Here is a 27,585-nt window from a genome sequence, read left to right on the forward strand (position 1 = left end):
CTGACTACTATAGCTACACAATTGGGAATAATCCTTTCTTGAATGACCGAGTAGGTGAATTCGTCATATATGATGATAATATGAAGCCTAAGCTCCCGAAACAAGGCGCGGGCCATGTATTTGGGTTGCAAAATATGCACAACTTTGATACCTTGTCGTCTAGTCCTATTAGGCCAGAGATACGGAAACCCCCAGAGGATATTATTACGGATATTCTCAAAATCACACCATTTAAGAAAGAAGCTGACCCACTCTTATTTCCTTTCCTGGTACTGGAAGCTAAACCTGAAACCAGTTCACGAGGGTTTAAGGCAATACTGGTTCATTCGCCCTTCCCTATACGAGCTCTCTTACAGCTGCAAGATGAGTTAAGATCACATGTCTCTCAAGGGGATCGAGTCTTCGATCCTTTGGTATGGTTTCTACATCCCGCGGGGACGCCTGGAACATCAGGTGCGGCCATGTGATACCGGGTGAAAATGGGGCGCCAATACGGAAGCGGAACTACATCTAGCGGACTATCTCTTATAAAAGACAAATTTCTCCATTGAAGGCTTAGCTGATGGCTTTGTTCTAAGGAAATAACATATTGTGGGCTGGTTCTCATTTTACCGTATTACAATCCTGAAAAAACTTAAATCACTGGTTACAGGCCAACCATGTGATAAGATCAATCTCGCAGATAGCAATTTGGTTTCGATGCGAAGGGATATATCCAATTGAATTCCTGAACAGTCTAGTACCGTGTCCAGTGCGTTTGTAGAATCGAGTTTTCCTGTGGAAATGAAGGCAATATTTCGTCCAGATTATGGGACTACGTACTATCCTTGCATAATGAAACAATGGACTTGTATTAATTGTATCTGATGGATGAGACGACGATGGGCCAGAAACCGTCACTCACGATCCAACCTGCCTTCCATTCAAGGCGAAATGAATCCTCTAGTGATTCACATCGTGCTGATCGAGAAGACCGACGCTAGAATATAGTATCTTATTCGATATTCGCAACTCTTGCGAGGTATGCCATGAGGCCCACATTTTATTGGCTAAAAAGGAGGCATAATGCGGGGTGTTGCAACATCGGCCATAACATTCAATTGGTCATCAGTGGTACGTCAGCTGTCTTCAAATGCAAATTATACCTTATTCAGGAGCTCTTAATGTATTTCCGCGAATAAGGTTATCAGTTTATCTAGGTTGTCTCATCATGCGTTCAATTTGGCTCATTTTAGTGCAATGAGGCGTTGATGAAAATAGTGAAGATCCTCTCTGCCAGCCTACTCCTCCTCCGGAAAAATTTCCCTCACATAAAGAAGAATGTCCAATTTTTACATTCATCAAATATTGTACTTATTTAGCAAGGTAACCGTGACATCAAGATGATATACTCTTGAAGGTATTTCCCCCAATGAAACTATTGTGAAGCGGCACGGGATGGAGGGGAGAGTGATGGGATTCAAGTATAAAGGAGCCCTTCATTTCGCGTTATATCCCTCGAAGGATTCATAATTAAGTCCGTCAACGACGATCATTGGTATTTGATATAACATCTCAAGAAATCAACGTAGATACTTACGCATATACACCAAATTCACCATGTTGGGAAAGCTCTTGACTATTGTTCTTCTCGGGCTCAGCCTTATCAATGCAAGCCCCATTGCAAAGCGTTCAGTGGCAACCGACATCACCACTATTACTAGTGACGTTCAAAAACTGGACTCTGACATCACTGGCTGGGACGGATCCCTCCTTACAGCGATCCCGTTACTCAGTGATGTTTCTACAATCAAGACTGACATCAACACGGCCATCACCGATACGAACTCTTCATCTGCATTTAGCTCAAGTGACAGTACCACAGTTACAAATGAAATTGTAGCTTTGCAGCCCGTTATCGCGACCACTCTTAGCGATCTGGTCGCCAAGGTATGTTTATGCTTTCGTCTACATATCCTCTTCGAGTGTCTTTCACCCAATTTCCAGGTCTTTTTCCATACTGATAGAAATGTAGGCTTCTGAGGTTTCGGCAATTGGCTTCACAAGCACTGTACAGTCCAATTTGGAGGACTTGAAGACTCTCGCTGATGAGCTCACTACCGCACTGGAGTCCAAGGTCGCTTCATCCGATGCAACTTCGATCGAGACCGCCGCAACAGCTATTGACTCATCCTTTGCTAGTGCCATCTCTGCTTACTAGGGGACTTTTGTCACTTCCCCGAGCTTTATATGTTTAGCTAGGCTCGAAGCTGATTAAATTAAACCTTCCATTTCCAAATATGACAATATTTTTCTATTACGCTTTAATAACATTCTCTAAAAAGATGCATACTAGTAGTTGTTGGAAAGGGTCCCTCAATCGTACAAATAATCCCTCTCACTGTTGGACAGAAACCGGTATTGAAAGGCAGGCGAAATATAACTAGCTAGCGGTGCATTGAGAATCTCTTGTCGTAAATCACTATTAATCAGTCCTCTCTATCCGCATGTCAACCTCTCTGATCAACCACAGATTTAATACAAATGCAATTGATCATACTCTCTATACATATACATATATGAGGTCATTGCGCCATTATATGGTTTCATTGAATCAAAAATTATACAGTCTCCGGTAGGTGATGGTATTCATGGTGTTCTTGCGACCCTCTGTTCGCCGCGAGCTGATAGCTTTGGTCTAGCATACGTTGTTTACGGCCGACAAACAACCAGCGCAGGCCACGGGCAATTGCCTTGCAGAGATCCCATGGATTCATTGCATCCATTATGGCTGCAGTGCCTAGCCGGCCTCCGTGATATTCTTGGATCCTTTCTCTAATATTGCCGTCCTTCTGCATGTTGATCACATAGTGTCGCCATGGAAAGCCCCAGAGGTGAAGAACGGCGAACGTGGCCATCTCCATGCAAATGAGGAGGTTGGGCAACGCGTTATTCCAATCTTGTAGAGCGATTTTGTCGGATCCTTTGACAAGCCCGGAAGATGTAAGAAGGTCGATAATGGTCTATATACATGAGCTTAGAAAATTTTACAATAATGTAGAAAATAACTAACCGACTGCCAGAACGACAAGAAAATCACGAGCTTGATGCACACAATTTTTAGAAATGGTTTGTGTTGCGCGATATCACCTTTAATCTGAATATAGAACTGAATCAAACAGTACATTGCGATTGAGACAGCAATGGATTCGATTAGGAGGACCTATTTAGCTGTCAGAAGTGTTGAACTGGACTGTATAAGAAGCTGCGAATTACCCAAAAGTGGGCAAAGACCGGGCTAATCGAAGTCTCACAATAGACATTGGTTGACTCTGCCACCACAGCAATGACTGTCATCACCACCCGAATGAAGCAATAATGAAATACGCCTATCCAAATGACCTAACGTAAGAAGTACGGTCAGCAACATAGTTAAAATCAATGCGAAACTTATATCTCTGCAGCTCCAGATATCCAAATGATGAATCATGATTCGGGAAAACATACATTGAACCAGGTCAATCCGCTACGAGGCTGCCGCCATATTCCATTTTGACCGCCAGTGAATTTCTGAAACCAAGTAACTGGCCATACCCAGTTCACTGGCTTAATGTGTCGGAAATATTCTTTCTGGTCATGAAGATCCGGGACGATATAGTTACAGAGTAATGCAAAGAAGGATGCAATAGTAAAAGGCTCGTAACAATTACCTATAAGCTGAAAAATGACCGTTTTCTTATAAAAGGCCACACAGAGAAAGGATGTCAACGAGTATATTGGAATCATGAAAAGAATTCGAAGAATACTAAAATTTGAAATTACTAGTTAGGTTTTTCATGAACACATATGCCAACAGTTGTCTAAAGATATATACATACTATCTTTGCTCAGATGGTCGGCTGTAATGGGTCGCATGGCCGATGATCAGAATGCCGGCGATAATGAAAGCTATGAGAGTGAATATTGCACAAAGAATGATGGCTAGATTATGAAACATCCAACCCCCTTCCCAGAGCCTTGTTTCAGAAACTAATTAGAAAGACATTAGCAAGAAGATTGAATTGAAGGCTACCGCAAAACTTACTCGTTCCATCCACGGCGCTGGAATCGCAGGATGGCATGGCTGAAGTCGCAACAATTATTATGTGAACCTAAACTGGTGGTGGGATAGGAGAAAGAACAGAAATGATAAAATCTGGGAATGAACATCCGCCCATATATGTATGAGATGGCGATCCTCCGCTGTCCGTCATCCAGCATCCACATGGGAAATCGAAGCCGTTGCCCGTAAGACAAGCAATCGCTTAGCAGCATATTGATCTTACATATGTTGTGTAGATGGAACGTCGACTCAATGCTGAGCCAGTAATCAGCGGGGCGATAATTGGGATCGACAAAGGCTGAGATGGGGCTTGAAATTTTAGCTGCAGATTATTATTGAAGGCAGGGTTGCCTTTCGCCATTAGAGAATATACGAGACATTAATATTATGCCGCTAACATTATGGCTCTTTACCACATGGGTCTTGGATAAATCTTAAGTACTTAATCCGGGGCTCGGAGTGGCTTGGGAACATTCCAGGCCAGTGATATTATTGGTTATACTATTAAAAGTAGAGTTCGTGTTGGCACTAAAATTTACGAGTACTAATCAAAGTATCAATTGATATTAATAGCTAGTAATATTGAATGTTTGCATAATTTTTCGGTTTTTGTATTGCACACAGATATATTTCTAAAATACAAGATCAATTTTGTAGTAGACCTCATAACGTTAGCGAGTCCACTACTACTACTTCTTATATAAATAGAACATCGCCTTTTTCAAATGCTTTTAGGCTTAATTAAGGTGATTTTAACATTACACTCCATTTATTCTGTTATAGAAATCCATTAATAAATGTGTAAATTACTCGTTGCCTAAATTGCATCATTTTTAACACTAGCGTTAAATATCAAAATTAGCGGAGGATCTCTCAACCACCTCAAAGCTCCGGCTTAAATCGTGTTAGGCTTACAGGTGATAGAATAGGTCTGAAAAGTCTCCGCCGAGACCTAATCATCCTAATACATTAATCAGCATAGCAAACCTCTCACTCACTTGGAAGTCTTCGAACTGTTAATACGAATACAATCATTTTGATGGAGCAATGCTATGAATTTACGAGTGCGAAGCATTTCTCATCTTTGTTTGCAACCAGGCACATGGAGGCTTCTTAACCGACTCGACGGCTAGGCAATTCTGCAACAAGGGTTCAATTCTTCCCAGAAAGGGTGCATTTCAAAGTCGAGAATGATCCATATCTCTATCGAATAAACATAAACATAATGTAAACTTATAGCAACATTTGAAAAGGAAAATAGTATCAATTGACCACTTGACTGACATTGATTGGAATATAAAAATTCAGACAGATCCGCAACGCTAAGGGGGTATGTACACAGTCCTTCAAGCTCGAGGAATGCGTTGTAGCGCTTAATTTAAAATGGTAGACATCTCAGTACCCAGCCCTTCAATAACCACTGTATATGCAACCAAACCACCTTCTACCCCATGCGAAGAAGATGCCAGTATTGTCCTCTGCGATCCGATCTATCTGTCCTTCGCTGTATGCTGACCACTCCAAACCCAGATGCCGAGGAATTTAGAGCAGCATTTGACATGGTTCTCTCCATATACACATTTTAGCGCTGATATACATTACAATAAACAAAAAACTTCGTTTCCAGAAATCATAACCTCCCACGTACGCACAGTCTATACATGTATCTGCACCATCTCTGCAGTTGGTATACCTAAGCATACCTCGCCATCGTAACGGTCTGTCCCTGGCCTGGCGCTGGCGCAGGATACCCATATGCCTGCTGCTGCCTCTGCCACCACCAATACCGCCTCCTCTCCTCTTCCTCCTCATCGTAGTACCGGCAGGGATAGCAAAACGACCACTCTAGGCCGCGGCGTCGCGCGTAAATGTAGAAGCCGAAGGACATCATGGTGAATATAAAGAGGAGCCCTACGACGACGATTAGGGCAATGAAACCGGGGGCTAGAGTGGTGTTGTTATTTTCGTAGCCCACTGGGAGGTTGTTGTTTGTCATTTTTAATGTTCTTTTGGTGATTTGCTTTGATTGATGTCGGCTTCGTGGTTTGGAGGTGGTGGAGCTGGCGCTGGGTATTCAATATTGTATATAGTGTCGCCAGCGGAACGAATAAAGGGTTCAATTTGAAGCTGGTAGTCACGAAATCAACATGTCGAGCTAGGAACCTGTCAACGTTGATCACCTTGATCTGCTGCGAATACTACTTTGAGAGGAAACACTACGCACCTTCAATCATTCACCAGCAGACGCTAAAAATAACAAGAAATTTCTCAAAATCAGGTCTATTCGAGAACCAGTAAACCGAATAAATAAACAAAAACAAAGGAAAGGTGAAAGGAAAGGCGGCGATGGATGAGGCTGAGCCGCGGGGTCTAGAGCGTTAGTTAGTCCGCCAACGCTTTCCGGTTAGCAATTTCTATATTTGGATAAAGATAATTAATATTAGCAGTGTATTATTACATGGGTGATAATTAATTGATTGGTTTGATAATAATGTTAATATTATCAAGGTTCAAGGTTGTCTTGCGACGGTTTTCTGTCCAATACTAATACTAATACTTATACTTGTAGAATCTTCGCTGGAAGACGTCCGGTTGTCAGACCTGCTAATTCATCTGCAGATACGATCTCGAGTGGTCATATCAATACACAATCAGGCCCCAGAGGGGGGAGCTCTGACTTTGCTCGACCCCATGATCGTGACGAGACCAAGTCGATGAAGTTGAAAACCCCTGTCAACAAAACGCCTTCTCATTAACATGCAAGGCCAGCTGCTTTTGAGACTTCCCAGTCTTAATAAATCACCCAGACGCTCGGTGGTATACGATGGAGGCCGGAGCTTCATTGGCAAGGCTGGATTCACACCACAGCGAAATAGAACAAGTACTACACCATCTCATTTTTTATAGCAAGATAGGATACCCAGAGCAAGGTAATATCTATCCTAGAATGATTTCGCGGGACTGCCGCGCTATGAGAGACTAATATGCCTAAATATGCACCTGCGCGTAACTAATAATGGTTTATTCTCCATACTATACACTGAGTGAAAGATGGCCAAAACGCGTCCATATCGCGATAAAACAAAAACTATGGTCTACAAGGTGATGGAGCCCTCCATAACCTGTACAGCCGAACCTCCTAGCATCAAGCGTTCAACATGAGTGTTTGAAGCGTTCAAGGTGACATCTAGCTGTATGTGACTCTCACGTCCCATCTCCACTCCCTGTGTAATCTCAAATTTCTGAGCTCCTGATACGTCTCCCTTGTCAGGGTTGAAAAGCGAAAGATAAGCGGTAAGGGCGCAAGAAGCAGCGCCAGTGGCGGGATCCTCTGTAGAGCCAAAGACGACTCTGGTCCTCAGCTTGCTCGAGCCATTAGGAGATTTTCCGAGCCGGACGAAGAAAGCAAAAGCAGTAAAAGTTCCATCGGGGTGCCATTCTGTATCTAATTGGCCGTCGACATTGACTTCTCGGAGACCAGGACGAACCTCATTCAAAATCTCCAGAGAGGGCAATTCGACAAGAATGAAGGTCATCCCTTTAACCAAAGACACAAATGCCGGTGGACGTACCATGTTCTCGACAATTGTAGGTGCGAGGCCATAAAACAGTGCCTCATTAACCGTAAGCACCTTCTCATGCAAATGAAAGTTTTGTGGCACTTCGACAGAACTGGTCTTCAACACAGGATCGTAAGTAAAGGGGATAGGACCAGCCTTAGCTATGACCTTTCCATGGATAGGGTAATTCGATGATTCTGAATGGCCACGTGCCGCCTGGAGTTGGGCGCCAAGATAGCACGTTGTCCCAATGGTTGGATGTCCTGCGAAAGGGATTTCGGCTGTCGTTAAAAAGATTCCGATCTTCCACTCGGGAATGGCCGAGTTTTGAGCCAGCTCCTGGTCATTTTCCTGTAAAATGACGGTCTCCGAATAGTTGAATTCCCGAGCAATTTTCTGCTTGTCTGCCTGGGTTAGGGTTACTGATTGCGGAACCTTGACTATGGCAAGTGGGTTGCCCATAAATCGAGTTTTCGTGAATACATCGAAGGTAATGTAGGCCAGCTTCTGTGGAGATGGGGATGCCATTGTCTTCGATTATACACACTTGCTGAGAAGAGAGAGTAACAGGTTGCTTAACGCAGCGTATGTTTTTCCTTATCGTGCAAGAGGAAAGAATTTATACTCTATTGTCTAAACAAATATCGAGGTTCTGAACACAATCTATAAGATTCCAGGAACAATTTGTCAGCTGGGCATAGGACCTCGTATTCGCGGGGACGACTCGAGTTTCTATCTCCTATGCTAGTGAGTCACAATACGACATCACGTGATATTAAATCACGTGATAATTGTGTTGATTGTTTGCTTGGAAGAGGATAAGATCTCGACTGGTCACTTTAGTATACACTATCATAGTAATGGCAATGAAAGGACCTTTCTGTGAAGGGGGCTGCGTCGCTCGAAATGCAGCCTGACTATATGAGCGCGCTGTCAGGATTGTGTGAACACTATATATGTCGTGGGCTGTTAGCAGCAACAGCAAGTCAGTTTGCAACCTGCTATGCTAACTTCCTGCGTGTCATTCGGCTGTTCTTCAAACGGTGGTGGGTGGTGGCTGGGCGATTGGCAACATGCTCTCGGCTGACTACCTGATCTGCCCTCATCGCCCATTGGCCATTCTGATCAACTGTTCTGCTGAAACGCAATGATAAAATCACGACTCAATTGACCGATAAAACTCCTCGACAACATCATCTTTCCGAAACCCCGGACTCCGTCCCAAACACACTGCTTTCGAAATAAGCCCTATCACAATCAGCATCATCATACCCATATAAGAAAATAGGTAGACCCACGATCAATAAAACAGTCTACATTTAACACCGCCGGCAGTCCCCCCTGCATGAACTCAGCATACGCGGTATGACCCTCTAGGAAAATCCCCATATCCCGCAAATACCCCTCTATATCATACGCATCGTACCATTCGCAGTCATTCATACCCAAATATCGAATAATCCCCTCAACGCTCGGGTTGGGCCCCTGCTGCCGGATCTCGGCCATGTGTATTGGCCACGGCCCGTTTGTGACAGGCTGGATGAGCTGATTTGAGCGGCGGGGGTAGTGCGTGGCAGCACCGCCGACGGCGAAGAAGGGCGTTGACGGGTCGTCTAGCTCCCAGCTGGATATAGCTTGACGGAACTTTGTGAGTAGGTGGTCTTTGCTCCAGATCCGATAGATGAGTTTGAAGACGCGCGCGACTTTGGCCGGATGAGTGATGGTGAGGAGGATTCTGTAGGCCTTTTCGATGCATGTGCGTTGCAGGCGCCGGGCGAAGGTCGTTTCTTGGAAGCTGTATGTCGAGGGTTCGCTAAGGTAGACGGGAGCAGGGAGGGTGGGCATGCTCATCGTGGTACCGGGCCCAAGCGTGACTTGCTGTCCATACGACGGCAGTCCCTGCCCATAAAACAGCAAATCGGGACTCGACAGGGGATAGACATCTTCTTCAACTTTCGTAACTGCAAGACTTGGTGGCGAGCTCGAGGGCTGCGAGCCAGGGCCATGGGGCAACATCATCCCTGTCTCCGTCGAAGTCGAAGTAACCCCCACAGGTGGCGACGCGGAGCTTTTATGATCTGAATGACTACTCTCCCCCATCTCCTCCTCCGATGAAGACATCTGGATCAGCGCCTGGAATTTAACCGCCATCTCTTGCAAATCCCGTGCCAAATCAGGCTGCAGCGCCAACAACCCGGACGTGGCCAACCTAGAATTCAGGGACACATACGTCGTGCCCAATTCCGTGATCGCGTCGCCCATACACGACAGTTTCCGCTGCGTTGTTGATAGCTCGTGCTGCTTGCGCTGGCGGTAGGCGCGCTGTGCGAGACGCATTTGTGTGCGTCGACGCTCTTTGGCGGGGGGGACGCGGTTGATAACATTAACCTCTCCACTACCACCACCAGCAGTAGTAGTGGGAATAGCAGAGGAGATGCTCTCAGTCGAAGACCCTGTTCCTCGGCGTCTCTTCTTCTTGCGACTTGCCTCATCGCGATTTTCCTTTACATCCTTCTGTTCGTATGAGCGGGTGTGTGCGTCAGTTGGCGGTGACTGTGATTGTGATTGTGGTTGTAATTGTGGTTCCGATGGATATTGCCGCATCGGCAGAGACTGGGAAGGTACCGCCGACATCATCAACGCCGCCCCAACTTCAAAGCCATATTGAGTCGGAAACGGCGGATTAGCATAGCCCAGCTGCGGCGGCGGTGGGCGAGCGATCGAGTAAAGGTTTGCCATTGTCTATCAAGTAATTTGTTGCTACTGTTTCGGTGTTAAGATATGTTATGTCGGCGACGGCATTCAGCCAAGATGGTTCATTCGCGCAGTCACCATTTTATCACCGTATTAATTCCAGAAGGGTTCTCATCGCAGACAGGCAGAGGAGTTGGGACGTTGAGACAAACAAGAAGCAGAGCCCGTCGCCTACTTATGGCTTATGGTTCGTTCCTAACCTTAAATGCGACGCAGGTGGCGTGGGCACCGATCTAACTAGGCCCCCTTTCCCCATCCAGCTCCATTCTTCTAAGTTCTTCTGATCAGCAGATTCGTCAGGCTCACTCATGCTTACGGAGGATAGTCCTGACGATGTGATCTATCACTCGCTTCCATAACATTATTCCAAATACCATCTAGTACACCACTGTATGCTGCGGGAGGTCCATGCAACCCTGCGCATGGACTAGGCGCAGACTATGCGGCGACTATTAAGAAATTACTGTAGTATCGGGCCTATGATTTGGATTGCCACGCTAACGCGACGCACTGTGGCCCACTTCCCATCCGCCCGGGCGCCGTCGGGCCCAAAAAACTAGGATGGGTATTGGCTGGAATTGGCTGATCTTATAATTGTGCCAGACTAGTGCCGCTCATTGGCTGCGGATGGCACGGCTAGCGTGGCACAAACCAGCCATGTGTAGAGTGCATTCCGAAAACGGTAGAGGCATGGATGGACTGCGTGTGCGTAAGAGCACGTAAGAGGGGCCCTGGTGAGAGTGATAGGACGAAGTTATTTGATATTGACTTCTCCGTACGAAGCACGGAGTACAGCAGTCCTCGGACTGCAGGTGGCAGATACTAGGAGGCTGGAGTCGAGGATCTACCGTTGTACTAATGCGGAGGACTATTATTAGTTTATTGTAGATTAGGTGCTCACGTGATATCATCTGCCATCCTAGCTATGACATGATACGGGGTAATAATCGAAGAAAAGGAGCAATCCTCATTCAGGCTCTTTGCTCATACAGCTCTCAGGAATCGCAAGCCTTAGGTAATAAAATGTGGCAGTCAGATGATTACTCCCAGGAATCGATCTTCATCGACCCCTTCTCCGCCAACTGCTGGTGCATTTTGAACACCTTGAACAACATATGCGGCTCATGACCCATTCCCTTCTTCAGACACTCGAACTCGGCGCGATCGAAATAGTCTTGCAGGATGGGCTTGTATTCTGGATGCGCGCACTTATCAATAATAACACGCGCGCGTTCCCTAGGACTCAAACCGCGCACGTCAGCGAGTCCCTGCTCGGTCACGACTACGTCCAGATCATGCTCTGTCTGGTCGACGTGCGTGCACATAGGAACAATGCAGCTAACCCCCGTTGGGTCGGACTTGGTCGGCCGCGTGCTGGGCGTGTGCATGATACTGTATTTCGCATTGCGCAGGAAATCCGCCGACCCACCGAGCCCGTTCAGCATGCGCGAGCCCATCACGCAGGTGCTGTTGGCGTGCGCGTAGATGTCGACTTCGACGGGTGTGTTCATGCCAATGACCCCCAATCGTCGGATTATTTCGGGGGAGTTGGAGACTTGTTGCGAGCGGAGGAGGAGTTTCGGGTAGTAGTGCTCCCAGCCGTCGTAGAAGCGCTTGAAGCCGTCGGGCGAGAAGCGGATTGAGGTGGCGGTTGCGAAGTCGAGGTGTCCGCTGTCGAACAGGTCGAGGAAGGAATCCTGAAGGACCTCAGTCCACACCTTGAGATTACGGAAGTTCGCGCCATGGCTCAGCCCGCCGATTACTGCGTTGGCAATATTGCCAATTCCAGACTGGATTGGGAGGAGGCTCTCGGGGAGACGGCCCATCTTGACCTCGTGCTGCAGGAAATCGATCAGGTTGCGGGCAATGGCGCGGGATGACTCGTCTTCGGGGGAATTGGGCTGCGTTGCGTCTGGGTAGTCGGATTCGACAATGGCGACGACTTTCTCGGGGTCGACGGGGATGTGGGGTGTGCCAATGCGGTCTTCAGGGGAGAGGATAAGGTATGGTTTGCGCCGGGGGGGTTTGTCGGACAAGCTGATATCGTGCAGACCTTCGAAGGAGGGCGTGGCGGTGTTCACTTCGATAATGATCTTGTCGGCCATCTGCACGAGCTCTGGAGATGCACCGACAGAGGCACCCGGAATAATACCACCATCTTCAGTAATGGCGGTTGCCTCGATGACAGTGACGTCAAGTTTATTATGCGGCCGGTCTTTCGTATACCATCCCTGCAGCCATTAGCCACGAGCGATCAGCACCATCAAGAAACATACGTAAACAAGATCGGACGGAAACATGCTGAGATGCTTGTCAAAGAACTTGATGTTTCCATTGTTAATCCCCTTTGCGATTTCCTTGCCGACCTGGTGCGGACTGCGACGCTCAATCATGTTCAGGCGCGCCCAGCGGTTCTCTGTCTCTGCACCGGACGAGGCTCCAACGAAGAGGGTATATTTGAGCTTTCCTTGGAGGTTGTTCTTTTCCACATGGTCGGCCAGGGCTGTTGGCACCATCCTGGGCGGGCAATATTAGTATATCTCACACGAAACAATCGAGGAAGAGTGACAATGGAAGCTCACTTTGGATAACCAACACCAGTGAAGCCAGACCATCCAATGTATGAGCCATGAGGAAACAGGTCAATGAGGTCTTCTGCTTTGGCCAGCTTGCTCAGGTACGATGGGCGACGGACACGGCTCTTCAATAACGCTGAAGCAGCCATGATGTACGACTCGGATTCTAGATTCGACTCTGGTGTAGCAAGAGGTAAGAGCGAAGAGAAACCAAGGCGAGTGACGACGAAGGAAAAGAGAGATAATCGAAAAAGACGAAAGGAAGTAGAAAAAGGAACCGGGGTTCAAAATGGCGCCGGCAGTCGTTATCGTGATAAGACAGACAACAGGCCTCCAGCCAAGAATAGGATCTGGGGTCGACAAACGGAAACAGAAAGGGAATGAGCAACTGGGAGGAACAGGAGGAAAGGGAATAAATGGGTTAAAAAGAAAAGAAAAGAAAAGACTGGGGACCCTGGGTGGATTCTGCAGGACCGCCGGATATTTCTGGATAACAAGCCCAGAAACAATGGTTGGAGTGGCCAATCAGACCGCTTGGCCGGTGGCGTGGCCGGCGGATCAAATTATATATTATATGTATTACTTAATTATCACAATATATATTATATATATTATTTAATTATTGTTATAATATCATTTATGTTGTTTGCTGCCGCTGTGTTGCACCAGTCGATGATGAAGTGATGAGCGGATAGGCAATTAACTAGCTCACCTAGTGACGTAATCTGCCTCTATCTACTGGTTGATCTATAATTGTACATACACCTTCCACCATCCTAAAGCATGCCGATGCGTATCCTTCTCAATGGTCCTAGTGTATAATAAATATGAATATACAATAATTGACCATTCCGATCGACCGACCATATCGGCTACATCGGCGCACAGAAGACAAATAAGGCAATAAGGCTACAGGGCAAAGATCTCGGCGACCTGGAGCTTGGGCCACATCGGCTACTCGGCCGGCTATCTGCTCGGCCGGACGGATCTTCTATTCTTCTTCTGTTCTTCTATTCTTCTTTCTTCTACTACACTTTGTATAGCCAGTGTTCGGCGGATGCATAGGCTTAGGGATCGTCACTGCCGTTTTGACTGATAGCTGTTAGGCGACCGTTCATTTCAGATGCTACGATGGATCCTTCAATATGAAAAAATGTCGATGAATACTCAATACTAGACTTGGGTTGACTAGAGTATTTACTACATAACTGACATAGAGTACAGGTCGTTTGGCACGGGACATGTGCCTCAGACAAGTATCTGTATGTGTATAAACTCGGAAGCTAGCAGTTTCTTGGATTAGGGCGGCGTTTTATTAATGCTCAAATCAACTGCCCGATGGACTAGATAATCATTATTGAGATATGCATCGACCAACAGATAATTAGCTTTATTGAATATATGTAGTCAAACACAGTAAAAATCTGTGTTATGCAGTCAATATGCAGTGAAGTTTATCATATCAATGCAATTCTAACCAAATATCAAGCATAGACAAGAAAAAGGATCATGTTCATTCTTGAGATATCTACCATTGTGGACTAGGTTTGAACCGTAGAATTAGGAGTTTCTTAGTAACCCCGGCTCATCCAGGTGCCATTCAATGAGTAATCTTGAGCTAGACGCCTGCAAAGCATTGGTATGGATGTAGGTCTATGCTAACTAATAGAAATTGAAAGACAATGAATAGTAGAGTTCATTCAACAGTAGCTTACTACAAAAATCTAGAATTACATGTCACGGCTTACTAATCTTCATTTTCCCGTCAACCCCAGTGTTACCTACCTGTTAACCCTTTGTGCCGCCAGAAGCCCATATGTATGTGGTGTTCCGGGTGTCTTATGTATAAACGCCAGACCAGGCATACAGCAAGCCCATGATGCTGCAGCATGGGAGACTGAATTGACACCAGAACGCCAAGAATAATGCCGCCATATAACGAGAAGAAGAAATTAATGATTGCGCAAGGCAGAAAGAAAGAATTGTTATTCCTCCGCCTTGCTGGTTAATGGCTCGGCATCCGCCATATCCGCATCTTCTTTTACCTTCTCCTCGGGCTCTTTCTCTTGTACCTTGTCACCGGTAGGGAGTTCAACAGCAGGAGCAGCTTCAGCACCGGCAGCCTTCTCAGCAGCAGCCTGTTCCGCTTCATCGGCTTCACTGGTGCCGTTGACCCACGAACGGAACTTTTTGTTGGATGCGTCCACTTCGTCCTTACTCAAGCCCTGCGCCCAGCTTGGATTGTTGATAAACTTCTCGCGGAACCGGTCTTGACGGCGGTCTTTGATGGTAGAAAATTCCTTGGCATTTTCGTCAACTTCCTCTTGGTTGGACGCAGTAGGACGCCACCACCAGTCGTAGCTGCCCGGTTCGTAGAGAATATGGTAGCTGTTCGCGCAGATACGAATAACTAATCCATCCTGGTGGACCAGGCGGCGGTAATAGCGTTTGTATTCCTCGTCTTGTTCTAGATTCGTGGGCAGGTTGCGCTTGAGGAAAGGCATGCGCATTTGCGAGAACGGAATGCCCTCTGTGGGATCACGCATGGTGTATGCAGAAACATAGTAAGACCAGCGAGCCTCCGGGCTAAGTTCCTCGGCTTCAAATGTGCTCTCTTCGGCGGTCATCATTTGTATATATGTCTTTTGGGTGGCCGGATCCTAGAATATTGATAAGCATCATCATAAACAGGGGGGAGTACTGAACTTACGTAAGTTATACGGTAGATTTCACCTTCCTTAACCAGGCGTTCAACTTGCTTGCGATACTGCATCTCCTGGTAGTGGGTCGTCTCATCCTTGTCCCGTTCTTTGAAGAAGAGATTGACAATGTTGTCGCTGCGGTCCCTTTGATCTCCCATGAAGATATTGCTAGCGAAGCGGGCGATGCCAGCAAAGATCTTGTCCAGGTTATACAGTTGGTATCCACTCTTCAGATAATACCGACGTAGTGTCTCTTCCAAGTGCGTAGGCTCTAGATCACCCTTGATGACTTCATCACACATACGAACAATTTGCTGGTAAAAATTGGCAGTAGGACTGGTGTCGAAGAGGAAATCATTAGGCAGCTTGTCCAGGAGTCCTAATTCCCGGGCAGCCTTTGGTAGAAGCTGGCGACGAACATCCTCGTGTGCTTCCTTTTCATGCAGTTTAACCTTCAATAGGCGGCTGTACAAAAGCTCAAAAGTACGGAAAAAGCAGTAGACATTCAAATTGCTGTACAGGTGATGCACCTTCTTGTCGTATGCCTGGTTGAGTGTATATTCACGATGAAGGTTAAAATTACCTTGGCCAGGGTGCTCCATCCATTTCAACTCGGCGACATCAAAAGGTTCCGTCGGATCTGGAATTGGAGTCGACGGGACAAGCACCGCATCGGGAGTCGCATCACGACTAGGGCCAGTGCTGATGGTTCCCTTTTCGCCGCGACGTTCAAGAACGTCGCGGAGAAGATCCAGCCTTTTAGCGGTGGCACCACGACGGCTGCGGTTCGAGGACTCGTCGACCGCCATAGCATCTTCATCCGTCTCCTCAGGTGACGTTCCATTAGACAACTCGTTCATGTATATATGGAATGTATCACGATCCATCCCGAAGAAAATAGGGATGAAGTCTTTGATGAAAGCAATCACCCGCTGAGGTTCCTGGCCATAGTTTCCAGAATTGCGGTCAATATAAGTGAGCAAAAGCTGAGCCGCATCAATAATGACAGCAGGATCGGAAAATTCGAATTCGAATTGATGGCTAGGGATGTGAAAGCCACTCTTGCGCACGTTACGTCCCTCTTCGTATTTGGCTTGGATCTCGTTTTGGATGTTCTTTGACGAGAATAGTTTCTTGTCCACCCCCTTGTTCGTAATTGCCTGGTGGTCGAGGCTACGCCAGAAGCATCGCTGCATCTGTTCACGCCATACTTTGTCCCACTCGCGCTGGCTAGCTTTCCACTCCTCGCATTTCTGTTTAAGGCGATACAAGAGAACAGGAAGGACGTGGCAAGGCCGTTCAAACATTTGCTGAATGATGAGTTCTCCACGTTGACGATCATAAACTTTCTTAATTACCCGCTTGTAGATAGACTCGCTCTGTCCCCCTAAACCAGGCGGTAATACGAACGCAGCCCGTTCTGCCTCTGACATAACCAAGAATTGCTGTACGATAGGCTCGATGAGTTGGATTGTACGAACACACGCCTCAATGTGGTGATCATAATCATGGCGGTCTTCTTCAATACGATGAAGGGCATCTTCGTATTGGTTCTTTCGGTGCGCGACGAAACCAGAATCTTCGGACTCCCACGTAGGATGTGATGCCCATTCATCGTTCAGTACACTGCGACAAAGCTCATCTCGGCCACTGCATGGCTTCTGCCGCTCTCTTTTCGGCAGAAGACGGTAGCTAGGCCCAAGCGAGCGACAGTGAGCAAGGTTGACTGACCCAGGCTCCTGTTTGGGTTTCAAATCAATAATTCGGTCTTCTGGATCTTCAATGTGCATGAAGCGTTTAAACCAGGACATCAGCTCTGGGTTAGATCCAATAAACCCGGCAGCTCTCTTAACCAGTATGTGACGGTCGATCAGATCGGTCGAATACAGATTACACAGTTTCAAAAACTCCAAAAAGGTCTGTTTGTTGCCGATGAACTTCTTAACCCGGTCAAAGAAGGCGAACTCATCATTGTTCGGCGCAATCGAGTGAACTGGCGGTATGGGTTCAGGAAGTGCGGGCACCAGCGTTGGGGAAACCATCGGTCCATCTGCCTGCATTGGTTTAGTATGATGAACTTTGGCTCTCTAATAATTTCAAGGCAATTAGCATGGAAGATGAAAATCATCCAAAAAGACTCACTTTATTTATCCCACTGGCCTGGACGCTGCCAGCACGGGTGGACTGTGCATCACCCATTCTCGAGGCGTCAAGAGATGGCCCAGGAGCTGGGGCACCAAGGCTGCTGCCAATGCCCGGTCCACCTCGGCGTTTTTTGCCATCTTTACTTGAATCTTTAACGTTGAATTGTCCCAGAGGGGGCATTTTGACATCCCGTCCAGGTGTCTGAGATTGAGCCACGGCGACAGAAGGTGGATATGGCATTTCTCCACGCATACTGCTAGTGGGCGCAGGGTCATCAAGAGCTTGTCGAGCAGCTTGAGCTTGCTGTTTGGCCTGCGCCGCAGAATCGGGAAGAAATTGTTTAAAGTCTTCTAACAGATCTGGTGCAGAATGGAACAGTTGAGTCACTTGAGCGTAAACATCTTGAATAGGTTTCGATTCACGTTGATACGTCTGCAATATCTCCAGAAATTGTTTATAAATTTCTGGGGCACCTGCGAAACGATTCTAGAAGCAAGAACAATCATTAGTATATCATCAACATACCCAAAAGATAGCTCTCACCTTTATTTTGTTCACATAGCTGATTGCATGGTTAAACTCAACGGGTCCCCGCTTATTGAGATCTCCTTGAGGTCCTTGCAGAACACCGGCACCAACACCAACCAAATTGCTCATAGGTCCATTACTAGATGCTGTCCCGGGGGACACCTGTAACAGAGAGGGTCTGCCTGCACCAGACGTTGCAGCAGCAGCACTCTGAAGCGTTGAGACTCCTCTTTGATCTTGTTGATGGAGAGCGACAGCATTCAAGGCAGCCTGCTGTTCTTGCTGGCTCTGATACTCGTAATGGTGATCTTGAGTCTGGTTTTGACTTCCCTGCTGTCCGTAAAGACCTCCCAAAGGACGATTATTTGGTGAGTACGATCCTGCAATCCCGGGTTGCGTCTGATGTTGTGGTTGCTGCCAGCTGTTCCGTGGTTGGTCATAGTAATCTGGCCGCGATGGCGGTACAAGTCCTCCCGACGCTCCCATATCGTCAGTGGAGTCGAGAGATGAGCGAGGGGGGCGAGTAGCCATCGATAAAGTGTTAGTACCAGATGGTGTGGTCACGCGAATGGCATTGGGATTGTCGTCTGTTCCGCACTCGATGCGATAACCAGGGGGCAAGAATGTGTTGAACCCTTGAATTAGAGCGGGGTGTCCGGTGAAAAGGTTCGAAACTCGCTGGATAACGCCAGGTGTGTCAATCCTACAACTTGTCAGACTCCTGAAACACTACCTGTAAAAAATCCGGGTGTCATACGCTTGGCTTTTGAAGTCCTTCATAATGTCTAAAAAGCGATTGTAGACATCCGGTTGATCAACAAACCGCACCTTGACCTGATCAAGGTAACTGAGCGCGTCCTTAGATTTGACAAACATTAGTTTTGTTCTTTCATATTTGCTTCAAACAAATATCATTGCACATATCACTTCACCAGAAAGCCTTTTGCTTTTCTAGGCTTTGTTCGCCGCAAGGAACACTCACATTCAGAATAGGCTGTTGGCCTTGTGCCATAGCCGCAACATTCCCCGGTATTTGGGCGGCCGCCGGAGCAGTAGATCCATTATAACCCATCATCGGCTGCGAAGGTGGCGGTTGTGTATGCGGCATGTACGGTCGAGGGGCGCCATCTTGGTGAGGCGGCATCTGGGTTCCAAATAAGCTACTGACAGTATTCGATTGGACTGAGCTCTGCGAAGGGTTTGACGGAGCACCTCCGCCGATGTTTGAGAGCAAACCATTTGGCCCATGAATGGAGTTGGGCACTTTTGACGCGACAGGCTGGTGGATAGGGATCGAGCCAGTATGACTCTGAACAGGGTGCTGCTGCTGTTCGCGCTGTTGACGCTCAAGATGTTCTCTCTCGCGTTCACGCTGCTCTCGCTCTCTCTGTACCATATCCTCGTGCCGTTGTCTCTCCAACATCTCTCGCTCCCTGGAGTCGCGCTCCCGGTCGCGATTCAATTGGGGAGAGGGGTGCTGCATCGCCTGCCCGATACCTGGCAGTGAATGCGTTCCGCCATGGGAAGGCTGTGGGTGTTGTCCAAAGGGAGGTGGTTGGTGTGGTGCACCAGGGCCCTGCGCCAAGTCTGCCAGGCCTGGGAGAGAGTGGCCTGAGGACTGGGTTACGGAATGAAACGGGCCTAGTGAGATCCGAGCTGTCAATAACCTGCCATCCTAAAGTGCGCTTATTTGTCAATTTGATGTTATAACTTACCCGCTGGGGGTGGAAGCACCGGTCCGGCTGGTTGTGAGGAGGGGCCTTGCGGAGGAGGATTTTGTCTGCGACGATAGTGAGGAAAGGGTCAGTCTGCATGTCCAAGAAATTTGATCAAGCGTCATGTGGTAGAAGTAAAAGCAGAAAGATTATCACATACCCATAAGACCCCAATGGACGAGACTGTTCCATGCTGGGATGTGATGGTGGACCTCCAGCTGAGGAGTGCCAACTGTCGTTCCCAGAGGGGTTCATGCTAACATGAAAAATCAAATCGAGTGCAGTAGAAGGCCGAAGTAAAAGCTTTGGTGAGCTCGCTGGAATCGACGGCTCAAGCCGAGTCCCGATTCTGTTGCTTGTGCTTGCGATTTTATGATCTCAAAAAGACAAGACCCAGACGTGATCAGAAGAGTTCTGCCACAAACATCGCGGCTTCGCTGTGCTGAAAAAGATAGTCCACAAGTTGAAAATGTTGCAGAATAGCGATATCTGGGTCTGACTGACAATCGCTGTCAGAAGCAGCTGTGAAGAATAAAGAGATACCACAAGTGACTCACGAAGCAAGTTGCGACGACACAGGTGATGGTGCTTCAGGGAATCTGCTGCGACCAGGCTTGCGCGACTCCGGAGAGCGGTAGAGCGAGGCAGTATCTAGCGGTTCCACTTTGAGTAAGACTTGGCGGCTATCTCGGTCGCCGGAGGATCGTTGTCCCGGAAGAGCTTTGTTAGGCCTGTGATTGGCCAGAGCGTCGCTTTCTGGTGTCGCGGCTACACTGGGACTAGTGCATCAAGCTTGCAGAGGATGACGTCTTCGATACGGCTTGTTTTAGTCGCATGGATTAGGTCAGGTAAGGAAACCACGTATAAGATAGGAATTGCCTCTGCGATTGGGATAAAGAACTATAGCTTAATCGCGTATTGAAGTTAACGGCAGCGATGCCATGATAAAACATTGCTTCTCGGTCCATTAGCGAGCTTTGGAATGCTCATCAAGTTTATGCCACGATCAGTGCCTGGCTGCTGAGCGTGCACAAGGAATACAAAACACGAGAAAACCACCAACATAAGATACCAAGCCTCATCTAGCATTCACATGGATACTTCTACGACCGATTTGAATACGAAACTAATGGCTGTAAATCGCCTCGACTCTCAATTTACTGCCGTGTCCGTGGAAAATAAGCTGTAGTAACAGCTCAATAATAGCCCTCGCCCATTATAACCAATTCACCATCTGAATAACTTCGTTTGTGTATGTTTTCTTTACAATGCTGAGAAGACAAAGAGCTGGTAATGGGTAAGCAATGCAGCAAAGTAATCAGGAAGTAATCTAAAACTTACATTGTTAGTGGCGGCAATGGCAATGCTGTCTTCGAAAGGGTGCCAGCTCATGTGTAGAATCTTCTTATTGAAATCAATCTGATCTGCGTCTGTCTCTTTCCTCATGCGTGACCCAGCACCAGCAGGACTGTTGGCCCTAGAGCCGTTCTTCTTTCCGTTTTTATTGATAGGAGTAGGCACGCCGACTTTCTTAGCCTTAAAAGCCGACTTGTCCGCTTGTAAGACTACTTCTGTCTCCTTATTCGCATCTGTCGGGTATATCATGAAGTTGTTATTGTAGCTGCCCGTCATGACGTTCTCTGCATCGCCGGAGAACACAACCTCAAATTTATCGAAAATACTATCGTTTTCGTAGGTATCGCACAGTCGAGGTCTAAGATGTTCATGGATCGGAATAGTCTTGACGGGTTGGCGTTCCATGTTCACATCCCAGATTTTAACCGTTAGGTAATCACGAGAAAGGATGTAGCGGCCGTCATGGGAAAATCGTACGTCGGAGATGGAGGAGATGATTTCGGAAAAGAAGGATCGTGAAGAGGCGTCTTCTTCCTGCTCGAACACTACAAAGGCATTTCATTAACAAAGTTCATAGGGTTAAAATGCTAGAAACTCACATTTTGAATGTTGGTCACAAAGTGCACGTTGTCGCATATCAGCCAGCTTGATCGTGCCTTTTGAGCTAGCGTACATGAACCAGTTACAGCTTTGAGGGTGAAATTCGGAAGCGGTGATGACCTCGGTTAACTCTTCCATATTTGCAGGTTTGATATCCACAATATTGAAGCTCTGATCCTGTATGTTGAGATTCCATAGATTGATTCGCAAGTCGTCACTGCTTATGAAAGTCTCTCCATCACTGTTCACCGAGATACTGTTGATATGATAAGCGTGGGCGTTCGCATATGTTCGTCGAGGCACGGCAGCGACAACGGTATCATGGTGAGTCATGCGTGGCAGTTTCAACGCGGATGAATCTTTGAATGAGACATGCGGAGGACGAGCTGCTCCTCCGCCCAACACACCTGCTGGTGTGAGATCATGAGACAGGTTGTTTTCAGCAACGACTTTCAGGGACTTGTCAAACACCTTCCACAACTTTATGGTCTTATCATTAGTCGACAATAAAAAGTGCGACGCGTTCTGGCGTCTACACCATTTGATCTTGTTAATCTTTTCTTCGATTTCGAGGGACTTGAGATAGTCGAACTCTGGCTCGTGTGATTGGAATTCAGTGTGAAACTTGTACTCGCACGTTTTTTTCTAAGTGACAGGACAGTATAGTAAGCAACATGGTTATATGTGTTTAATGCGATTCAAAGGTGTTAAAATACCGTCTCATTCCTCTCAAACAGTACTACCCGGCCACCCTTATCTCCTGTGGCCAGATAGTTTCCAGTGTGGTCGAATTCAACTGTTGAGATAATATCCGCTGCGATGAAAATCCATGCGTTAGTCTCACGCCACTTTTCTGAAGGAACAGTAGCTTACCTTCTGTGATATCCTCTACATCGCCTTTATCCCCAAAGCATCTATTCGCTTACGTTAGCTTCACCGCCTTTATCAAGGAATTGTTCCACAGCTCTGGTACAGCCACTGCTGAGAGAAAACTAGAAAATATCGTAGTCTGGGTTCTCCCAATATCCGGGTACCCTTTATTCTTATCCACCAGGTCTGACTTACTGTGTGAACTTCCAGGTGGGCGACCCTGGATCTCCGTCTACCATCTTTCAAGGCGCAATATTTATCCGGCCAGCAAGCAATCGTCAAGAAAATCAACAAGTAATAATTCGAAAGCAGATTGACGCGGTATCTGTTTATCTCCGATGTCGGTCAGCAAATGGGGATGCGATTCTAGTCTTGACCGGGGTGTTGTTTTCGGCGAGGGTAGTGCAGTGCAACGATGAACGCCGATCTTAATGAACAAGATCGATATTGGATAGAAATATTAGATTGGAAAGTCTTGACAATACCTAAAATACATGTATCAGCAACTAGTTCTCAACACGGGGATGAAAAGATAGCGATTCTGCCGTGAGGGAGAGGGGCGGAACACAGACCCACGGATGACAGCAGCAAACACGCAGAAAAGGCAAAAGAGAAAAGAAATATCTGGTGACTGACCTAATAAGCAATGGGAATTGAATGGGTAATGCACGAATGATTCGCTGCGGGCGTTTTGTTCGATCGAGTGAAGAGTGCTGCGACACGAGAACAGGCGGGGAAGAAGAGGTTGGTGTGAGGGGAGTTGAGCTGCAGCCCTTCCACAACGCAGAAAGCCCGTCGGATGAGAAGAGAGGCGAGGAAAGGGATAAGGGCGAGCCGACGAGTAGGGGGGGTATTGTTGATGCAGGAAGGAGAGGGCAGAGAGCTACAGGTCGGTGGTGCAGCGATGGTCGTGGGGAGAGGATCGAAGCAACAGCGGGTAGCAGAGTAGAGTAGTCTGAGGCTGGCCGTTTTAAGGCTTGGCCCGAGCCCTGCTTTTGCCTTTGCTGTACCCACACCACAGCTGGCGATGCACACGCCAGCGCATTAATATTGTTCTTGACGGCCGAGTATTAATCGATTCGTCTTCTGTGGACTCGCAGTTTGTCTTTGGGTTATTATTGCTCATCGAGGACTATTCCTTCGGGACAGATCACTATTTCCTCGTCGCGGTTGAATGATTTCACATGGCTGATGACGATATATAAGCTCGCCAAGCGCTCTGGCCTAAAGTCTACTTAGACATGAACGAAATCTTCTCGAAAATTAGTTGCATGTAGCATCCTACAGGAATTCTATTACTGGATAAGTGTCCACCTACCAAGACAGACTCAATATATGCAGTCCAGAATACCGGAAACCTCGCGGTCCACGGCCTGAAACGAGAAGGCTGTCTCGTGATTTCTTCATCCATCACATTCGTCTCTAGAAGAGACATTCCAATAAGAGCACACGTGCAAGAATAATGCATTATATAAGTCAGCACACCATGGGCCATAGTCCTCGAGGTGTCAACTTATCTGTGATCAGCAGTGACAAATGAAGCTACGCTCTACCTTGATATCTAACGATATTGAAAGTAAAAAAATCCCAATTCAAGCCATTTCAGAAGAAGTAATACCAGGTTATGATCAACATCCAGATGTCAATTTCAATGTTCTTTACTCCAGTGCATAGTAAACAAAAAATAATAACAATACATGTAATCTCTAGAAATGTCAACAGCTACATATATCAAATTATTAATTGATATTTGGCTATATATTTTACAAGATCCGCTACGAATACGCTGAACGCCAACGGGGACATGGATTAGCCCTCATGTAACCAAATAGACCAATATACCACCTAACGATGTTTAGATCTCTCGATATAGAACATAAGAAACTATAGACCTGCATCCGACAATAAAACATGACTGAGCGGGCTCATCCAATCGCGTGATCACAGCGGGGATACCTGAGGCACCGGCCGCAAACATACGCCAGGTTTCCGGACCTGGTTTAGTGTAGCCATGGAAGTTCTAGATTCAAAGCGACCGAGTCTAATTCTTTCTTTCCTCTACCTTCAGGTCGGATTATCATCGTCGACGAGTGTATCGAGGGCTATCGCGAGGCTATGGGTTGAAGAGCGGTGCTGGTTCTCATTGGTCAGCTCGGCTCGGTGATAGCCGATTTGGATCGACAGATGAACCGTATCAATCGCTCGCAGTGAGAAATACATCGTCATGGATGACATTGAGGGAATTTTTTGTTGGACAGGGTTTCTTCATTTCTCTTATATGCTTTTAGTGGGTTGCTGGTCTGGAAACCAATATATGTCTGCACTCGCCAAAGGGGGCAGACTATTTCCCCGGTCAACTCCTTCCAGGAAGGTGTTTGTGGGTTGCCACGACATGGCTAGTGCTCCAGAGATACTGAATTGCGTTATTCCTTGAGGATAAATTTCTGGACCAATAGCTGCTGGGGTGGGGTTAGAGACTGCTACATCACAAGGCTGCGTGACTGGTTCGGAAACAGGACGGTTTCTTGGTGCGTCCTCTTCGTTTGTCAAGCCATGCTGGTTTGATCGTTGTCCTGATTCAAACATAGTATTTCATCTATACTATAGACGGAGAGGATTCCGCAGCTTCTGGAAAGTGTCGCTCTTGTATACATTGTCGAGCCATGCGGTAAATGGCCAGTGGACTAAGGACATATTTCGGCCTTCGTTGCATTGGACCGGGCCCTATGTGTAGTCTGTTAAAGGAACTTGGTGGAATACATATGAAATCAAGATATAGATCGACCGATGCTTGACTGACACTTCAATATCAATTCACCCTGTATGCTTCCTGTCCGTGAACGAATCCTGGTGACTTGAATATCGAATCCTGCCGGCCTAACCATAGACATAGTCGATTTATTCTGCCAGACATATCAGCCATCTGTACAAAAACCACTGCTTAAATATCAGGAATACCAATTTTTTTGACAAAACAATCGTGTCATATGTCCAAGTGCCTTGATATTCGTTTGCAAAAGTGGGATGATGCTATCAGCTTCCTCCCGACCCTAGGTAGATTGTGTGTCAATAAGTTGGGTGGTATAATATAGGATAGCCCGCAAACTATCGTATGCAATCGTTTCCATGCATGTATCAGCGAGAATGTTCGTGCCATGGATCATCGCCTCAGCAATTGTACTTGCAACCTGGAATGCATGCTGTGCACATGTTTTTTGATAGTGAGAAGCGAATGAGCTCTGCTCGGGAGGAAATTGTACTGCAATTTGGAACTTAAATAGTTGCGGCACACCAATACGATATAGATCAACTAAGGTCTGGTAGTTTGTGCACCAGATCAGAAAAAGGGAGCCCAATTCTCCCGACTGTTTTTGCGCGTATATTGCGGTAGAGGTCATTTGACTGTTAGCAGGGAGCGTAACTTTTCAGTGTGCTAGGTCGGCGTTTAAACAATAGAATCCAGAGTCTACCTCCCACGGCGGTGGTCATACGTCGAGAAGTTTGACATATCTGTGCACATCAACAAAAGCGGACTCTCAATTGTTGGTACAAGCTTTACATGCCTTAAAACTTCCCGCCTGATGCGAATCAAACGGACAAAAAAGGCCATCATGCCCATATTATCAACTGGGTTGAGCGATATTGCAGAATGTGGGAGAAACTAGAAGATTTCCCCTTCATCCATCGTTCTGTGATGCAGGGTATCTGATAGAGAAAGCTGCGAGAGTGACAAAATCTTGATGTCTATTTCATGTAGCCTAGTGAGATGGTCGACACCGCTGCTAATCCAGCTATCCATTATATAGCAGCACCAGATTAATCATCGTCGCGTCTCTCTTTCTGATGGGGAAAGCCCTGCCTGAGAATTCTTACATAGCACATCGGCAGAGTATTCGACGTTGAGCTGCAGTGCTTGGGACATGCGCAAGCCTATACCACTGATCATATAGGCACTTGCATAATTCCCTATCCTGATTTCAGGATCACATAAAAGAGCGGTAACCTGGATACGAGTCAGGTATCTGGTGTGCTCAATTGAAATACAATTACTACCTCGAGTTTGTCTATAGAGACTTGATTAAGATCAGCAAGAACCGCACTCATCCTGCGGCTCACCCATGCATTTGCCGAAGATAGTACAAAACTTGGTGGAAGATAAGATACTGTTTCGGAGTAGAGAAGAGCGTGAAATCATTGAATCGTTAGTCAGGGTTCCTGCAAGTCCATATCGACGGTATATTACTTTGCTCCAAGGGCACAGATACTCAAGAGTAAAGCACAATGGTCGCTTTCTTCGGATATGTCCTTATCAAACTGTGCTAGGAGCGTCGGTATGTGGACGAAGCCAAAACATCGCAACGGATGGACGTTGGCGAAATAGCCGTCAAGTGGTTGGGTAATGAGTGCCTTCTTGCTGGGTAAGTTAGACGCTTGGAGCCTTTCATAATTAGCTATATTCGTCATACATGTTAAAAAAATGTCGTCATGTCACTTACCGTGATAAGGGTTTGATATCAGACTCTGAATATGGAAGTTTCGTAGTCCGTGAGTTTTGAATGGATAAACTACTTGCACTGCAATCTGGACCATGCTGCTGTGAATCAACTAACTGCATAGATGGGCCTTTAGATTTTGGAGATTCCTCTGTTGCTAACGAAGCATAGTCACATTCAAGGCCTCTTGCCTGACATCTCGTAC

At 46.8% G+C, this 27,585-nt stretch overlaps 10 protein-coding genes across 10 annotated transcripts; 1 reads left to right on the top strand and 9 right to left on the bottom strand.

The window, feature by feature from the left end:
* Positions 1-1,599: 1,599 nt before the first annotated feature.
* BGW36DRAFT_363151 (hydrophobic surface binding protein A-domain-containing protein) lies at positions 1,600-2,200 on the top strand (the record flags this gene model as incomplete). The annotated part of the gene is made up of 2 exons (XM_046214440.1): positions 1,600-1,929; positions 2,015-2,200. 2 exons carry the CDS (start codon positions 1,600-1,602, stop codon positions 2,198-2,200), a joined length of 516 nt encoding a protein of 171 aa, XP_046068138.1.
* A 400-nt stretch (positions 2,201-2,600) lies between these two features.
* BGW36DRAFT_431369 (organic solute transporter Ostalpha-domain-containing protein) lies at positions 2,601-4,100 on the bottom strand (the record flags this gene model as incomplete). Its single annotated transcript, XM_046220972.1, has 6 exons — positions 2,601-3,002; positions 3,053-3,202; positions 3,256-3,381; positions 3,487-3,784; positions 3,858-4,008; positions 4,064-4,100. The coding sequence occupies 6 exons, from the start codon at positions 4,098-4,100 to the stop codon at positions 2,601-2,603; spliced, it is 1,164 nt and encodes a 387-aa protein (XP_046068139.1).
* A 1,176-nt stretch (positions 4,101-5,276) lies between these two features.
* On the bottom strand, positions 5,277-6,409 carry BGW36DRAFT_410637 (uncharacterized protein). Its single transcript, XM_046219147.1, has 2 exons — positions 6,306-6,409; positions 5,277-6,236 (listed from the first exon to the last, which is right to left on the bottom strand). The coding sequence occupies exon 2, from the start codon at positions 6,075-6,077 to the stop codon at positions 5,775-5,777; it is 303 nt and encodes a 100-aa protein (XP_046068140.1). The 5' UTR covers positions 6,078-6,236; positions 6,306-6,409; the 3' UTR covers positions 5,277-5,774.
* Positions 6,410-7,176: 767 nt separating this feature from the next.
* Positions 7,177-8,169, bottom strand: BGW36DRAFT_303309 (uncharacterized protein; the record flags this gene model as incomplete). Its single annotated transcript, XM_046211867.1, has 1 exon — positions 7,177-8,169. One exon carries the CDS (start codon positions 8,167-8,169, stop codon positions 7,177-7,179), a length of 993 nt encoding a protein of 330 aa, XP_046068141.1.
* A 628-nt stretch (positions 8,170-8,797) lies between these two features.
* BGW36DRAFT_431372 (uncharacterized protein) lies at positions 8,798-10,380 on the bottom strand (the record flags this gene model as incomplete). The annotated part of the gene is made up of 2 exons (XM_046220973.1): positions 8,798-8,889; positions 8,940-10,380. 2 exons carry the CDS (start codon positions 10,378-10,380, stop codon positions 8,798-8,800), a joined length of 1,533 nt encoding a protein of 510 aa, XP_046068142.1.
* Positions 10,381-11,435: 1,055 nt separating this feature from the next.
* On the bottom strand, positions 11,436-13,120 carry BGW36DRAFT_303785 (putative acetyl-CoA hydrolase Ach1; the record flags this gene model as incomplete). The annotated part of the gene is made up of 3 exons (XM_046211915.1): positions 11,436-12,626; positions 12,672-12,912; positions 12,978-13,120. 3 exons carry the CDS (start codon positions 13,118-13,120, stop codon positions 11,436-11,438), a joined length of 1,575 nt encoding a protein of 524 aa, XP_046068143.1.
* Positions 13,121-14,956: 1,836 nt separating this feature from the next.
* On the bottom strand, positions 14,957-20,253 carry BGW36DRAFT_303180 (putative transcription factor; the record flags this gene model as incomplete). Its single annotated transcript, XM_046211851.1, has 8 exons — positions 14,957-15,631; positions 15,682-17,760; positions 17,816-18,304; positions 18,362-19,049; positions 19,104-19,204; positions 19,329-19,987; positions 20,062-20,126; positions 20,222-20,253. 8 exons carry the CDS (start codon positions 20,251-20,253, stop codon positions 14,957-14,959), a joined length of 4,788 nt encoding a protein of 1,595 aa, XP_046068144.1.
* A 1,071-nt stretch (positions 20,254-21,324) lies between these two features.
* Positions 21,325-23,126, bottom strand: BGW36DRAFT_304154 (WD40-repeat-containing domain protein; the record flags this gene model as incomplete). Its single annotated transcript, XM_046211939.1, has 6 exons — positions 21,325-21,348; positions 21,403-21,962; positions 22,017-22,662; positions 22,734-22,831; positions 22,891-22,931; positions 23,083-23,126. 6 exons carry the CDS (start codon positions 23,124-23,126, stop codon positions 21,325-21,327), a joined length of 1,413 nt encoding a protein of 470 aa, XP_046068145.1.
* Positions 23,127-25,677: 2,551 nt separating this feature from the next.
* Positions 25,678-26,357, bottom strand: BGW36DRAFT_42631 (uncharacterized protein). The gene is made up of 2 exons (XM_046220248.1): positions 25,846-26,357; positions 25,678-25,790 (listed from the first exon to the last, which is right to left on the bottom strand). Exon 1 carries the CDS (start codon positions 26,283-26,285, stop codon positions 25,938-25,940), a length of 348 nt encoding a protein of 115 aa, XP_046068146.1. The 5' UTR covers positions 26,286-26,357; the 3' UTR covers positions 25,678-25,790; positions 25,846-25,937.
* Positions 26,358-26,484: 127 nt separating this feature from the next.
* Positions 26,485-27,530, bottom strand: BGW36DRAFT_387097 (uncharacterized protein). The gene is made up of 4 exons (XM_046217069.1): positions 27,384-27,530; positions 27,131-27,325; positions 26,941-27,050; positions 26,485-26,890 (listed from the first exon to the last, which is right to left on the bottom strand). The coding sequence occupies exons 1-3, from the start codon at positions 27,500-27,502 to the stop codon at positions 26,972-26,974; spliced, it is 393 nt and encodes a 130-aa protein (XP_046068147.1). The 5' UTR covers positions 27,503-27,530; the 3' UTR covers positions 26,485-26,890; positions 26,941-26,971.
* Positions 27,531-27,585: the final 55 nt, after the last annotated feature.

The sequence above is a fragment of the Talaromyces proteolyticus genome (assembly GCF_021365285.1).
Source record: "Talaromyces proteolyticus strain PMI_201 chromosome Unknown BGW36scaffold_11, whole genome shotgun sequence".
NCBI classification, from domain to species: domain Eukaryota; kingdom Fungi; phylum Ascomycota; class Eurotiomycetes; order Eurotiales; family Trichocomaceae; genus Talaromyces; species Talaromyces proteolyticus.